The 17,187-nt window shown below is 35.0% G+C and overlaps 1 protein-coding gene across 1 annotated transcript in view; it reads left to right on the top strand.

The window, feature by feature from the left end:
- prkcaa (protein kinase C, alpha, a) overlaps positions 1 to 17,187 on the top strand; it is a 121,054-nt gene that overhangs the window by 78,627 nt on the left and 25,240 nt on the right. Inside the window, exons 4-8 of the mRNA XM_026262726.1 lie at positions 4,851 to 4,962; positions 5,190 to 5,318; positions 13,200 to 13,356; positions 14,897 to 15,031; positions 15,499 to 15,592. Of these exons, the coding sequence (XP_026118511.1) occupies positions 4,851 to 4,962; positions 5,190 to 5,318; positions 13,200 to 13,356; positions 14,897 to 15,031; positions 15,499 to 15,592 (627 nt within the window). The remainder of the gene's footprint in view (positions 1 to 4,850; positions 4,963 to 5,189; positions 5,319 to 13,199; positions 13,357 to 14,896; positions 15,032 to 15,498; positions 15,593 to 17,187) is intronic.

The following is a 17,187-nucleotide window of genomic DNA, read 5'->3' as shown; positions in this document are numbered from 1 at the left end:
GACCAGTGCTGACGCAAGCTATGGGGGTGTACAATACCCTTAAAAATTGAAAGGATATTAGGATATTACCACAACTTTACTCTTAGGATATCGCAAACTATTTTTTTATGAATATGACTTAACCTGATTGAGAACACTTTCAGTCATTCAAGCGCGTGAGCACATTTCATGTAGGACAGTTATTAACAAAAAGTCACATTTGTGTGAAGGTGTCCGACAGAGTGCGGCAAACATTTGCCCTCCGCGCTCTGAGCATTTAAAAATCACTCTGCTCCCGCTCCACTCCTTGCTCACTGAAATTAGAAACACTGCTCCACCTTCACCTTTCTCTCCATGGCTAAAGTATTTCAGTATTTTTGAAATATCACATTTCTGTTCATAACATATAAAAAAATTTAAAATATAAAACAACAGGAAAGTTTAAACGTAACTTATTAAAACAATTGTGTACAAACCTTTTTCCTACCACGTGACAAGCTATGAACATAGATGTTACCAATAAAAGGTGTATTTGCTGCTTTGTACTGTGTATTTTTAATTTTATTTTTTTGTGATGAAAATAACTATGTTTCCGTATTTTACCGATTGATGCATTTCTTACAGATTTCTGCTCATTCAAAATCGGATACAGATGAATTGTAGCAAGAGTACATTTGTTTGCATGCATTATTGTGAGAGCGATTGCTTGTTATTGTACTTGTTTAAATCATGCTTTCAGTTAAAAATATTCAGTAGGCTATCTAGAAAGAACAAATTCCTTGCAAACTATAACTTCCCGCTCTTGTCCATATAGCCGTCTCCATAGCCTTAACATCCATTCTGAATTTAGTGATCCATCTCTATCAAGCTAGCTAAATATGTTTAACATGTGAATTCTTGCTAAATATGCAGTTATTGTCACGTTAGGTGATACAAGAAACACGGGAGAGATCCAAATGCAGGTAAAAGGTTTATTGAGGGGCAATCCAAAAGGGTAAACAGTCCAGGCAGGGTCAAAACCAGAAAATCCAATAAACATAAAAACAAAACAAGAAACACACGGGAAGAGCAGACTCTGGAAGGTATCACACATAAGACAAGGACTCCGTGACACAGACTCAGACAGACCGGGTATAAATACACAGAAGGATAATGAGGGAACGGGAGACAGGTGGGGAACAATCACTTAACTAAAACAAGGAGGAAGGTGACCAAATAAGGGAACAGGAAGTGATAAGGTGACAGACACCGTGGGAACGGAAGACACCTAGTGGAAACCCAGGGAACACAACCCAGACACTGTGACAGAACCCCTCCTCTACGGAGCGGCTCCCAGACACTCCACGATAGACAAAACAGAGACCAGGAGGGAGGCGGACAGGTGGAGGCTCAGGGGGAGGGACGGAGGGCCAGGCTCACAGAGGTGAACAGACAGAAAACAAGAACACAAAACAAAAGTCCATGAAGGACATCACGTGGCGCCCACCAGGGTGGAACAGAAGACCACCACCACTGTGTGATCAGAGCGGAAGCCACCCCAGGGCGGAGCAGAAGACCACCACAACCATGTGGTCGAGGCCAGAGTCCTCCAGGGCAGAGCGGAAGACCACCACAACCGTGTGGTCAAGGCCAGAGTCCTCCAGGGCGGGGCAGAGGACCACCACGTCCCTGTGGTCGATGCCGGACCTCCGTGCGGCCGGACCAGCGGAACGACCCAGACACTGTGACAGTTATATGATGGCCCGTTGACATGAATTGCACTCATGATTATCGCAATAATCAATATATCGACTTTTTGCGCAATATATGTACATAACCTCAACATTTTTTTGGTAATACAATATATCGCCCATTATATTTACTTAAAAAATAAAAAAACTAAGAAAAAAGGGTCTACAGGAAATCTGTGGATGGAAAAATCTCCATACAAATTATTTGTGCATTTTTCTTTTTTTCTACTTGTTACTTATTTAATCAGGTTTTTTAAGTTATTGTATATTTTGATACTTAATTTCCATAATCAAAATGTGGAAGTGTGAAGGCCTTCTTGCATTATTATGCTGTTACATCATGATTATATATTCCGTGGCATAAAATGGTCTTTAAAATTACAATAATATTGCTTATCGCAATTATTTCTGGGGCAATATATTGCACACTAAATAGCTGTTATCATGACAGACCTATTCGTGATGAAGCGGTGGTAGAGCACTCTTGGAGCAGGTGAAAACAACAACGCTCTTTAAAAAATCCACTCCTCTCTTCAGTAAAAATTACACCGCTTCACTCTGCGCTCTGCTCATATACTCTGACTGTTGCTGTCATGACATATACGGTGTATTTCAGAACCAGACACTATCAAAATAATCTGCCTGCAGCCTGTTGGCCAGATATTATTGCTGGCTGGCAAGTTCTTAAATATAAAATATTTTAAATGTGTAAATAAATTAAACCTTGTTCACATTGCATTCCCAAATGCTTGTTAAATTTGCAGCATTGTGTTTTGATAATCATACTATATCATTCTTATCATGCAGCCCTTTTTGCCATTTATTTATTTTGCATGCAATATAATTTATTATTAACTTTTCATCAACCCCGTTTGAGAAACCTGTATCTAGGTAATTACTGATAACAGTAATTGAACTTTGTAGTTTGTCCTCATGTCTGCAATTTAGATGATGTGGAGAAAGCACAATAATTTCAGAAGACATAAGGCTTTGATACAATTAGTTTTTAATGGCTATTTTGATTTTAGCGGGATTTTAATGGCTTTATTGGGCAATTTTTATGAGTTCTGGAGCAACATAGATGCAAGTGTTAAAAGTTGTAGTAAGCTATTTAGTTAATTATATTTCACCATCCATTAAATATTCATGCGATTTTAATAATGAATGCTTTTCTTAAGTGAGGGAGTGTCTTTAATGTCTGCTATGGTCAGGTCTCTGAAATAAAACTCATCTTGCATTATGTCTGTGGCCCCATTGGATTAGACCTTAGATTGTCCTTTTATCTTCATAATGTGTTGGGAATAGTATAAGCAACAATTTTAAAACTGACAATGGCTGAGGATTTAAGGCAAACATAACACTCACTTATTTATCCTCTGTATGATAAATTATCTTCATTTGTAAAATATCTGCAAAAAAGTCAGAGCGGTGACATATTAAAGCAAAATGCCTTTGTTTTTGATGAATACTAAAACGGAGCCACTAGCTTTGATGTGCCACAACACAATGATTTGGTAGTTATTGCATAGTCCCAATTTAATAGCTTTCATCTATTGTATTGTATCTCAAAAGTACAAAAAAAAAAGAAAATAATCCTTAGTCAATAGAAGATTACAAGAACATATCCAGACTAAAAAAAATATAATAATAATAATAATAATAATAATAATAATAATAATTAATACTAATAATTGGTTACACTTTATTTTAAGGTGTTCTTGTTACAGTGTAATTTTACGTTTAAATACGGAGAAATATTAATTAACTACATGTATTTGCTAAATGTTATGATTACGAGGGTTTGTCGTTACAATACTTGCATATAATTATGCTTAGTTAATTGTTATTATAATGGTAATTACATGTAACGTGTAATAAGGACACCTTAAAATAAAGTGTTACCTAATAATTCTGGCATGTACTCAACCTCATCACTTTCTAAACCTCTATGATTTAAGTTTAGAAGCAGAACTTTATTGTGACAAAACTGTCATATTGCGCGTCCTGTGACAAATTTGCTGCATCTGTGCACGGAATTATCAGTCTAAATGTTCTGCAAAATCAGTCAATGGTTAAAATCAATAGGAGATTTCATTTAAAGTCCAACAGTTTAACTCTAATATTGGACATAAATGAAGACGTTGAATATAAAGTATTCAAAACAGGTAAGTTCATATATTTGGAGTAAAGCTGAAGTGAACTAATGCATCAGTCATACAGCGCTCCGGACCGTGCGCCTCATGACGAGACCAATGCACAGCCACAGAACAAGAATTCTAACATAACTGTGGCATTAAACTTAGTTAGTGAGGGCTCGTTTAAAATATTGCACATATATAGGCCGTTCAGATTACTTGTTAAAGTTCAATGAAATACCTTATATCTGCAGACGATGTATGTCTGTTTGTGGATGGAGACTTTGTAGCGGCCAAAACTATGTAATTTGCATGCATCACATTACAGTGGGGTGTGCATGAAAATAATAACAAGGCGGCAGAGAGAACTTATCATCAATACTGGTTCTCACATAGTCCTTACGTCATCAGTGTTATAAGCTAAGTGATCAGTCTTTAAGAGAAGGACTATGTGAGAACCACAATGGATAAGTTCGCTCTGCTGCCTTGTTATTATTTTGTCTTTAATTTATTTGTAACGCCAAGAAAGAGTAAATCTCTCATGAATGATAAGAGTGCGTTGCTGTGTAGCAGCCATTAAATGTGGGACACCAACTCCTTGTTTTCTATCTCTTCCATTTTATGGATTTAATGAGTTATCGGATCTACACAGGCTCTAATCCTCTTTTTCGCACTTGTGCACGCAGTATGTGCTGGAGTGAAATAGCTGGGCAGTTTGCCGAATTATAATAGGCTTCCTAATAAAAAGAAAAATAATTATAGTTATTATTATTATAATCTAATAAATTAATAGGGGAATGAGCCTTATATCATCGATAGAGAAATCTGCTTATGTTGATATCTCTAACTGTCGTCGATACACGATACTATCGTCTATCGGCACAACCTGAAGGCACAGAGAACATTTAGTTGTGCTTCAGTCTCCTGTTCCTGCCTTTTGGGTTTTTTCAAACTCTGTCTCCTGACCAGTTCTCTCTCTTTCTTTTGAATTGTTTTATCTGTGTAGGATCCTAGAAGCAAGCACAAGTTTAAGATCCACACCTATGGCAGTCCCACATTCTGTGACCACTGTGGATCTCTTCTGTATGGACTCATACACCAAGGAGTGAAATGTGACTGTAAGTACCATAGTAAACTATTTTTTTGCCGAGGAATGGTTCTAGGGTCAGTGGTTATTTGGGACATTTCTATGTCAATGTACAGTATGTGGAGTAATCATTTGATTAACTATTGTAATATTATATGTTACTATTATGTTCAAATGTTATGTGCAAGGTATTATTTTTATTAAGTCAATCTGAAGTCAGGGAACTCCTAGTTTACGCAAATGTGTGTGTGTTTACAGCCTGTGATATGAACGTCCATAAGCAGTGTGTGATGAATGTGCCAAGCCTTTGTGGAACGGATCACACAGAAAGACGAGGACGTGTTTACTTGAAGATCGAGGTGATAGGAGACAAAATGCATGTCACAGGTGAGTTTCCATGTTTTTCAAAGCCAGTGGTGCAGCAGTGCAAAACATGTCAATGCTGTTCCATATCTGTTTCCCAAGGTGTCTTCAGGGTTCTTTATTTGGTCTAATGCTCTTTATTTGCTACATGCTTCCACTTAGTCACATTTTTTACCAGCACACCCTCAACTTTCAAGGCTATGCTGATTACCAGTGGTGTATTAAGTACCTAAAAGCCATACTGAAGTAAAAGTATAGATATCTTACCAGAAAATGACTTTGTTAGAAGTTGAAGAAACAGGATAGATTACTTAAGTAAAAATCTTAAAGTATATAATATTTACTGTACTTAAGTATGAAAAGTATTTTTTAAACTTACTAGTAAATGCAAAATGGAGAAGAACCAAATAAATATATATTAAAATGTTCATAAACAGCCTGAGTAGCAAGATTGTGGTTTGTCAGTTTTAACTCTGTCCTTCATTTCATATTTTTGGGTAAGAATAAGAATTATTTAATCCGGTACTTAGTGACTTTCATTCCAACATAAGAAAACCTTTCAGGAATCTGCATCTGAATTAGCATTTAGATGTATTTACACAGTTTATGCATGGATGCATTTAAACTCAAACAAAACATTGAATACTGATATTTGAAATAATTTAAAACATGAAAAAAAATAGTCGTAATGTGAAATTAAAACCGCCAGTAGGTGACAGCAAGCGACTGTCAGTGAGTGAGTCATTGAAATTCAACTGATTTATTCAAACGACTGATTCATTAAGAAACAAAGCATTTGAATGTGGTGATAATTAAGTTACTGAATCATTTATTCAAACGGTTTGTTAAAAAAGCTGATTCATTCAATAAGTAAACCATTGCTGAGAGATGCAAAACAGTGCTGTGATCTTTGTTTGAAACAATTTTCGTTAGGTTAGCAAAATTTAGCAAAAACAAACAATATTATGTCTAAAATGTAAGGCACTTGATGCTTTACTGAACTTATATACAATTATTTAATGTGTTCATGCTGATATCTGCAGAAAAACGGTACTCTTCGTGTAATATAGATTAATATGGTTAACTATATTAAATGATAGAAATAAAAATCCTAGAAGCATTTTTGCCGTCTACAATTTAGAATGCCTAGAATTTTTGAGAACATATTAATAAATCAACATGTGTACAACTCTGTGTGTGATTTGGTGATATAAGCCCTATTCGGACGGGACTAGTTTTCTAAACAACATTTGAGTTTCGATTCTTACCACCTGACGTCTGCGATTTTCATGTATCAATTGAGACGGGACTAATATCTCCGTGTTTTTTACAGAGGTGGGAGGGTCTGTTTTGTGCATCTGGGTGTCACAGAGATCACGCGCTCTGTATGTGTGCATTTAATTCATTCAGAATGATTGCCATTATTATTATTACACAATAAATACTAAATGGCTAGTATAGCAAAACCATGTTAATGTGTGGTTTCTTTAGTTTAACTTGTTTCCTTTTTTTTTGTGTGTGTAGTAGGCTAAACCTACCGTATGTTTAATTTTCATAAAGGTACATATGTAATTAAAACATTATGTAACTGAGTGCATAATGAACGTGAGTAATCTTACCTGATGCTGATATTACAATAGACGGTATTAACAGTTAAACTCAAATAAAGTACAGATAATCCCAAAAAATATTAAGTACTGTAACAAAGTATTATTACTTTGTTACATTACACCACTGCTGATTACAAACAAACGTTAACTTTTTTATTGTCAACTTGACATTAGTTCCCAACTGTCTGCTCTGCTCCTTTCACAATGTGAAGGTTTGAATGACCAACAAATGTCAATTAGTCAAGTTGCTTCAGAAACTGCCTGTAGTTTTTTCTGTCTGATAATGCTGATGGTGTTCAAGTTGACAATTCTCTCACATTATCTCTCCATGACCTCTTTACCTTTTTAATTCAAAACTCAACTTGAAAATGCATCTCTTTACATTCTGTTACTATGGTTTCTAAATCCAGTTGTACCTGTTCTGTCCAAGAATGCACCATAATTTGGGACATCATACAGATAACATAAAGAAAAGCAGAAACCAATCTTATATATATATATATATATATATCAAATTAAGATCATTACAGAATAATAATGAATCAGTTCCTTTTTTTCCCCTATATAATCATGTGCAATGTTTTATTTTATGTTTAGTTTGAGCATCTTATTGTGAAGTCACACTACTTGGAGGAATGTGATGTAATTAATTTAAAATGATCTAAATTCATTCACATATAAATACAAAACATTATTAGAAGGTGTGGAAAATTATACAGGTTGCAACAATGGCAATGCAGCCTGTATCATCATTACATATAAGCAACATCCATGGCACATATATACAGTATAAACTGTGCCGTGGATGTTGCTTTAAGCATGCCAATCTAAGATGTAAATCAGTGAGTAGTGAGTAAGTCAGTGAGTAGACAGTGGGCGGTCCGTTGTGCCATTTAAGGCTGAGTTTAGTGACGTTGTAGATGTTCTATGTTTTCTGGTTTTTCAGAGAAATTCTAAATGATACTCTGTGTTGTAATCAGTATATTACCTTTAAAACATTATATTTTGTATGTATAGCATTTGTACAGCTGAGCTCCTGTATTATAGAATTACTTTCAGTAGAAGAGCCTGAAGGCCCAGTCTTCATATCCACACATTCAGAGCCTGGAGTGTAGGAGCTGCACCTGCACAATCAGCCTGATTACAACGTGCCAGCTAACTGCACACACAAACAGCTGCAGTGTGATGTTCACTGGTTGAGGAAGAAAATGCCATTAGCAAAATGTCAGACTGATGAGTTCAAGAATAGATCACATGTATGCACGAGTGCACTAATAGAGGGCTTTGTTTGCTTGTTGATAGGGCTGTGCGATATGATGATACATTTACGATGGACGAAATGAAAGTCTATCAATGCATATTATGCTTATATCATTTATTTTGCGATGTCCCAAAATACATTGTTTACGGGAATACTTTTTCATCATTTGGACGACTGCAAACTTTACACGCCACATCGGAACCAGTGCTGGTCTTTGCAAGTATCCTCATAAACACAGTGATTTAGGACTTCAGGGTGCACATAAGTTTATCAGCCTGGAACCTGGAGATTTGGTTTGGTCCTAACACGACACATAGTGTGACTCATCAAATATAACTATAAAAAACAACTTAATAATAGTGATAATATTATTGCAATTTATATATATATATATATATATATATATATATATATATATATATATATATATATATATATATATATATATATATATATATATATACATACATAAGAAAGGACTACAGTCAGGCTAATGGTATGCCAAAGGGGTCACTGAGGTCCATATACCACAGAAATACTTCACTGAACTTAGCTAAAAACTTTACGTTTTATTACAGGGTGTAGCTATCAAACGCATCACTGCATTTTATATGAACAGGCAGAGTTACCATCCCTGCATACCCGAAGAGGTTTTAACTGGTAATGTTTTATTTATAAGTCGATTTGCAGTCTTAATCCACATTATTTGTCCCTCAACTTCTCAAATTCCTAACTCAGCTCAAATTATTTGATGCACCTCAAAGTTCCTAGGGTTCGAACAGAGATATGGAAATTTGTTTTTACATATAATGCCGCTCCTTCTTGGAATTACTTACAGGATACCCTAAAGCTTACCACGTTACCGTCACTAAATGAGTCTAAGCTACTTTTAACAAATTACATGTTTTATCCTTTTATAAATTATTGTTGTGATTTATGAATGTGTTTTTTTATGTTTTTGTTGTATATTGTACAGTCATGCCCGCAAATATGATCAAATAAGGCTGTGAAAATTAATTTGCATTGTTAATCCTTTCATCCTAACCCTTTCATTGGATAATAAGAATTTAAAATGGGGGGAAATATCATTATGAAATAAATGTTTTTCTCTAATACACATTGGCCACAATTAAGGACACCCTTTTATTGAATTATTTTTTAAACCTCCATTTGCCAGTTTAACAGCTCAAAACTGTCTCCTATAATGCCTGATGAGGTTAGAGAACACCTGACAAGAGATCAGAGACCATTCCTTCATCCAGAATCACTCCAGACCCTTCAGATTCCCAGCTTCTCCTCTTCAGTTCACTCCTCTCATTTTCTGTAGGGTTCAGGTCAGAGGACTAGTATGGCTACAGCAGAAGCTAGGTTTTGAGCTCAGTGACCCATTTCAGTGTTGTTTTTGAGGTTTGTGTTTGGATTATTGTACGGTTGAATGATCCAAACATGGCCCATTATAAGATTTCTAACCAGTCACTTTTTGATTTTTTATCTGTTGGTATTTACTAGAATCCATGATGCCATGTGTCTAAACAAGATGTCCAGGACCTCCAGCAGAAATATAGGCCCACAACATCAAAAGTACAGCTGTATATTTCATTGTACACATGGGGTACTTTTTATCCCTGTTTTCACCAAACCCATCTTGAGTGTTTACTGCTAAAAAGCTCATTTTTAGTTTCATCTGATCATAGAAGCCAGTCCCATTTGAAGTTCCAGTCGTGTCTGATAACTGAATATGCTTTAGTTTGTTTTTGGATGAGCTAGGAGAATTTTTCTTGAAACCCTCCCAAACAACATGTGTTGATGTAGGTTCTGTTTGACAATTTTTTTAAAGGTTTTCTGAACCAGAAACTCAACTACTTTCTGCAGTTCTCCAGCTGTGGTCCTTGGAGAGTATTTAGCCACTCAAACTGACCTCCTCACCATGCATTAGGACGATATAGACACACGACCTCTTCCAGGCAGTTTTCTAACATTTTCTGTTGATTGGAAATTCTGAATTATTGTCCTGATGTTGGAAATGGGAATTGTCACTGCTCTAGCTCTTTTCTTTAAGCCACTTCACCAATTTGTGAAGCTCAATCATCTTTTGCTGCACATCAGAAATATATTCTTTGGTTTTTCTGATTGTGATGGATGATTAAGGGCATTTGGGCTTTGTTTTCCCTCCACTTTATATTTCTGTGAAACAGGAAGCAATGGCTGGATAATTTCATGTTTATAATCATGCTGGAGTGCTCAAAATTGTGAATATGAATGGGAATATACTTCAGAGATATTTTACTCATAAGAATTTCTAGGGGTGCCAATAATTGTGTCCAACGAGTATTTGAGAAAAACATTAATTTCATAATGATATTTCCCCTCCGTTTTAAATTCTTATTATCCAATGAAAGGATACATTCTTGTGAATTTTTTTAAATAAAAAATCAAAAGGATTAACAATGCAGACGAATTTTCACAGCCTTTTTTGATCATATTTGCCAAGGGTGCCAATATTTGTGGGCATGACTGTATTTGTCGTATTTTGTATAACTGTATACTTTTACTATTTGTTGCTGCCTTCTTGGCCAGGTCACTCTTGTGAAAGAGATTTTAATCCCAATGAGTTTTAACCTGGTTAAATAAAAGAACTGAACTGAACTGATTCTGGTCTGAAAGGAATTGATATGCCTGAACAAAGCCCAGACCTGAAGCCAGCCTAACTTCTTTGGCATAAATTGGAATGGCAAACACAACCTCACTGCATTTAAGAAGCCTGTTAGTTGGTATGAAAGCATGATTGTTTCAGTGATTTTGATTAGATTGTGAACATGACACAAGGTTACATGGAGGTCAGACGCTCACGTTGAGTTATGGGGCCTGGTTCATTGATCCGATTCATCACAAAGGTGCTCAGTAGAGCTTCTGGCCAGAGCCAATTAAGTTCTTCCACACATGACAGAGTTATTTTATTTCTACCTGCACCATACATTTAAGTCATTTTGTATAAAGACCCTCCTCAAACTGTTGCTTCAAAGTTGGAAGCACAGAATTCTCTAAAATGCCATTGTTTGATCTAGCATTAAGATTTGACATCACTGGAAGGGGATGTCCATATGCTTTTGGTCATATTGTGTACTGCACTTCCATGTTCAAGATATCTAATCCATTATGCATCACGCCTCTGAGGGGAAAACCTTAGAGTGCAGTTCTCTTAAGAGACCTATGAAATATATACTCTTAGATGAGCATAAATATGCCAGCAATGTTTATTTTGCATTGGCCCAAGGGAAGAACACAAAGCTTTTTCTCCCACTTCCTTGATTGTCTGCTTGTAGTTTATCATCTTGACCCACCATTTCCATGCCGTAGTTTTCCCCGAAGGTCTCGGCAGAAGAAAAAAAATTGTGATGAATGTTTCAGCTGAAGCATAACAAGTTCTAATTTTGTTAAAACTTCTGACTGAAACCCCATTACCTTTCATACATCAGCATACTTGGTAACCGTACATGAATAATCCTTTTCTAAAACCTAAATTAAATATCACTAAAAATTAAAGAATGATTATTTAATGCATGTGCTAATCAAGAACTAACCTTAAGTATGACACAAAAATTAATCTGTAGATAATGACTACCCTGACAAAAAAATTGTTAATTAATGTGTTAATGTATTAATTCTTTGGTCTAAGTTTTCAAACAAAAATTCATAGGTCTCATTTTGTAGCTATGGTTCTCTAAAGTTGTAGTCTATATAAGTTCTTGATTAGTACATGCCTTTACTTATAAGCTCATACTGTATTTAAGTAATATATTAATAGATTGGTAGCTAATAAGTATATTAGTAGATGATTTATTTTCCTGTTTCCCTGTAGACAATTCATCAGCACAGTTGTGGATGTTTGAGTCTACATTCACGTTCACACAACTATGTTTGAGTTGTGCCAGGCAAAATATTTCCTATTCAGATGAGGTTTGTATTGTGGTTCTGATATTAGAATGCCACATCCTTAGAAATGAGGACCTCTGAAATGCTTTCATAAGCATTTCATGTTAATAGCAACAGTATCTTCTTGCTGTTTGTTTTCTTTTTAACTGATTTATTGTTGCTATTATATGTTAATGTTGTATTTTCACTCTATTTAGTGTTCTTGGATTTTCAATTTATGGTTTGTGGTATTGTATGTGTAATGGTGCAATAATGTGCTTTTAAATTGAATTAACGAATTTAAAGAGAGTGAAGCAAACACATGGACATGTTGGGTCATTAAAGCTTAGGGTGCCTCCTGCCTGTCAAACATAAACAGTTCAGGCACTGAGGTAGTCAATGTTGATATTTGCATTTTCAGACTGTGTTATGTTGTCTGTGTGAGTTGTAGTCTGGCAATGTCTGCTTCACAGACTTAAGTCCTTCGACAGATCCTCCACTATGTATTTATTAATTCTATATATGCATTTATTATTATTATTATTATTATTATTATTGTTGTGCCCCATGTTTTTCATTATATTCAGTGATGCAAATGTTAGTGGCACACCACATGTTTGTATTAGCCTTGTTGGTTGTGACATATTTGGGTATTCAAAGTTTAGCCTTTCTGTGGGTTTGAGCAAAGGAAATGTGTAGCAGGTCTTTTCGTGTTGTCTTATGCATTGTGTGTGTGTGTGTGTGTGTGTTTGGTCATGAGTGATTATATAAAGTAACACTCTAAACTAGACAGACAGTTATGGAATGCCTCATATAAGATCAGTTCAACAAAGAGCATCAAAGACCGTCATGTGCATTTCTGCTCTGACAACATGACCCTGATCTGGAGTGTTTTGCGCTCTGATTAAGCTAACATTCATAGTTCATAATTCATAATTCATATTGCATAAATATCATTTAAAGCCACTTCTTTATTATTATTTCACAGTTCATAGTTTATGTAGAGTTACATTAGCCTGATACTTCAGTGTCATTACCTGCCCTCTGTTATTTACCTATGTTTTATTTAATTTATTAATACATTTTCTGATGTCCTCTCTTATTTGGCATGTTTTGTTGCAGTTGGGGAAGGCAGGAACTTGATTCCAATGGACCCGAATGGATTGTCTGATCCATATGTAAAACTCAAGTTGATTCCAGACCCTAAACATGAGACGAAACAGAAAACGAAAACCATCCGTTCTTCCTTGAATCCGGCTTGGAATGAGTCATTTACATTGTGAGTCGCAACATTTTATTACAGTCTAATATTTAGGATTAATATATAATTGGTGTTAGTTTTACTGTATGTGCATTAGCATTGTATTATTTATTGATTTTTACGTAACATGGTATTAATTGCTCTATAAAATACACTTCCATACAGGTATGTTGTATCATCAGTTATAATATATGGCTTTTCTATAGAGTGACTTCCATAGAGAAGATAAGGTCCAAAGTTCAAATCATTTAATATATAATTGAATGGGGGCACATTTCATTATGTGACATGATATATACTATATTATGCTATTATTATCCATCCCCCATCCATGTACTTATTGGGTACTGTAAATAATTCTTTAATGAGCTGACTGCTGATGCTATTTCTATGGTGAGGAAGCAGCTAAAGTGATAAATTGTAGCAAAGAAAAGTAGAAGGACCAGCACCGTTTAGGTGCATACATTCAATCACATCTTATCCATTCAAACATATTTATGCAAATAACTTGGCTGTGAACAGAATAGATCGTCATAAGCACAGCAACTGATACAGTGATAAATCTGTACAGGTGGATGATGATGACATTGTAAATAAAAATTAATTAATTAAAGGTACACTATATAATTGTTGGGGCTCTATTGGTTTATAAATAAAAAAAAGTATGCTAAAAAAAAAAACATTGTAGCTGGGGCTCTCTGTTTATGAATATTGAAGGTCATGCAGGTACATTACTAGGCTTCTCCAGCAGGGAACGTCCCAGCAGCTATACTTTTTGATTCATTCATTTGGCATACACTTTTATCCAAAGCAACTTACTATACAATTGAGGAGTACAATAAGCGATTGACCTTAAAACAGGAGTTTTTAGAGACTAAAACTTAAAAACTAAAACTTATTCTAAAAGTGATTTAGAATAAGACAAAACAAAGTTTGTATTTGTTATGTACTCGCTCATTAAATACATTTAGTTAATTTAAAAAAATAAATAATTTAATCTAGTGCACCTTTAAAATTCAGTAGCGAGGAATTAATATTTGTGGAAATGTTTGCTTTAAATGTTCAACAAATGCGTGTCATCTTGTGTTATTGTGTGCACATAAATTGGGCCTAAAACTTCATACATGAAGACAGTTTGATAGTCATATTATAAAGATGAGACAGCATTTAGGTGTGAGATCATGTTCACCTTTTGTAGGATTTTCTTTTGTGAACCTTTACTTACATTTACATTTATTCATTTATAAGACGTTTTTATCCAAAGTGACTTACAGTGCATTCAGGCTATAAATCTTTTTACCTAACAACTTTATTGCAATACCCTCAATATTTTAAATACTTAGGCTGTTCGGTTTGTGTTTTCATGTTAATATTTACAATGAAATTGATATAGGTAATAGTTACTGTAAAAAAAAATGTTTAGCTTCTCTTGAGTTTTCATCTGAATAATCTTGCTCCTGAGCAGCTGAAAAGCCCTTTTTTAGAATATGATGGGGAGAGTGCAAATGCAATGCTTCAACCTGGTCTGTGTGTGTGTGCGTGCATCTGTCTGTTTTAGTAAACTGAAGCCAACAGATAAGGACCGTAGGCTGTCTGTGGAGGTGTGGGACTGGGACAGAACCACGCGTAATGATTTCATGGGCTCTATGTCATTTGGTGTGTCTGAGCTCATGAAATCCCCAGTGTGTGGATGGTAAGGATTTGTCTCTTTCTCACTGACCCATGTAAGTATCTGACAGGAAAAAGGTTTGGTCACTCATTAAGAAGTCATTTCCTACTGTTATTAGATATGTCTGATTAGTAAAAAAAAAAAAAACCTTTAAAGTACAATCTATTTTAAGCCTTCGGATGTTAGCTTTGTGTTGCAAAAAAAAAAAAGCCAATTTGATGTTGTTGTTCACATGATCTTTCCCAACACTGTATGTAAATTTAGATGTAAAAGTGGTGCAAAGATGCCAGCACACCACTGGAGATTATCTGGAGAAAAACATATATATATATAAAAACAAATATATATATATATATATATATTGCTTTACAGACTCTGTAAATGAATGAATGAATATCTGAATGAATGAATCATTGGTATATAAACAGACCTGTGTGGACTTAAAATGTGCTTTGATGAATACGCTGTCATAACTTTTCCCTGTGATGCAGGTATAAAATGTTAAACCAGGAGGAGGGGGAGTACTACAGTGTGCCTATTCCAGATGAAAATGATGAAAATAGCGAGCTCCGAGAGAAGTTTGAGGTGACTCTCTTATTATCCTTATGTGCAAACCTCATAAACCTCTATTGTGTTTGTTTAGAAAAGCTATGTTTGACACAAATGAAAAAAGGAATTATGTTTGTGTCAAGAATTCAACCCGATGCTGAACAAATAATAAATTAGTATGTGGCTCTGACTGAACAACTTTCTATTTCACAATTTCTATTCAACAATAAGCTCTGATGAATTAATCATAAAGAATGAGAATCAAATCATTATTCTAGAACAATTATTTTGTCTTCATTGACTACGTAGAATGAGCAGGTTGGCAAGCACCATCAATAAATTATTAGAGTGACCCTCAGGCCTAAAGACTAAAGAAACAGCAATTGTTTAGTGCGAAATACATTGGCATTACATCAGCAATAGCATTACGTAACGCAGGTTGTATATCTGTTTAACATGTTAGCTGGAGCAGATCTGTCAGTATTTTAGCTGTTGTTTTTGTGCATACAGTGCCATGAAAAGGTTTTTAGCCCCATTCCTGTTTTGTTTATTTTATTTTTTACTTATTTGTCACGCGTAAAAGATTCAGATCATCAAACAAATTTTAATATTGCACAAAGTTAATGCAAGTAAATACAAAATGCAGTTTTTAAATGATGATTTCATTTCTTAAGGGAAAAAAAAAAACAACTTACCTGGTCCTACGTGAAAAATATATTGCCCCCTCCTGTTAAATCATGAAAGAACTGTGATTAACAACATTATTTTAGAAAGCTGAGTTTCACTAGCCACTCCCAGGCCTGATTACTGCCAGATCTGTTGAATCAATAAATCACTTAAAAGAACCTGTCTGACAAAATGAAGCATGCTTAAAGAGCAACATATCATGCCGCGATCTAAAGAAATTCAAGAACAGAAGAGAAACAAAACAGTTGACATGTATCAGTCTGGAAAGGGCAACAACGCCTTATCCAGGAGGTCATAAAAGAATCCAGAACAACATCTAAAGAACTGCAGGCCTCACTTTCCTCAATTAAGGTCATTTAGCCAACTTTTGGTGCTTTTGGCAGCGTGGGCACTCACCAGATCCTGCTGGAAAATAAAATCAGCATCTTCAAAAAATAATTCTTCTAAATAATTCAAGTGTGACAAATATGCAAAAAAAAAAAAAGAACACAGGAGCCACTGTATGTAAGATCTATTGTTGCACTGTAAAACGTGATTAGGAGATATACATTTTCATCTTTAGATTTTCATCTGCTTGTAGCTTTCCTGAGACACATACTGTGGATGTTTGTGCACAGAAATACAGTATAGAGTTGCCTTGGAGCTGTTTTGTCTACGTGACTCATAAAACATTTAAAGCTAGTTGCGCACTAGACGAGAAATGTATTGGCACGTCAGTCACTATCGACTTTTAGAATCAGTTTTCTAGTAATAAATTGTTTTGCCAGACGATGGAAGTCATTTTTTTTTTTTTTTTCATTTTAATTAGATGATGTTGAAATCCCACCACTATATGTCATCTTGTGCTTGATAATCTAAAAATAATCAAACCCACTTTTATCAAGAATTCGATTGACATGATCTATTGTGAGAAGCAAAGTGGAAACTCTACAGTTAGTTTCTGT

This window comes from Carassius auratus, chromosome 6 (assembly GCF_003368295.1).
Source record: "Carassius auratus strain Wakin chromosome 6, ASM336829v1, whole genome shotgun sequence".
Classification (NCBI taxonomy): domain Eukaryota; kingdom Metazoa; phylum Chordata; class Actinopteri; order Cypriniformes; family Cyprinidae; genus Carassius; species Carassius auratus.
Note: the sequence above shows the minus strand (reverse complement) of the source record. Positions and strands in the feature narration are given on the sequence as shown.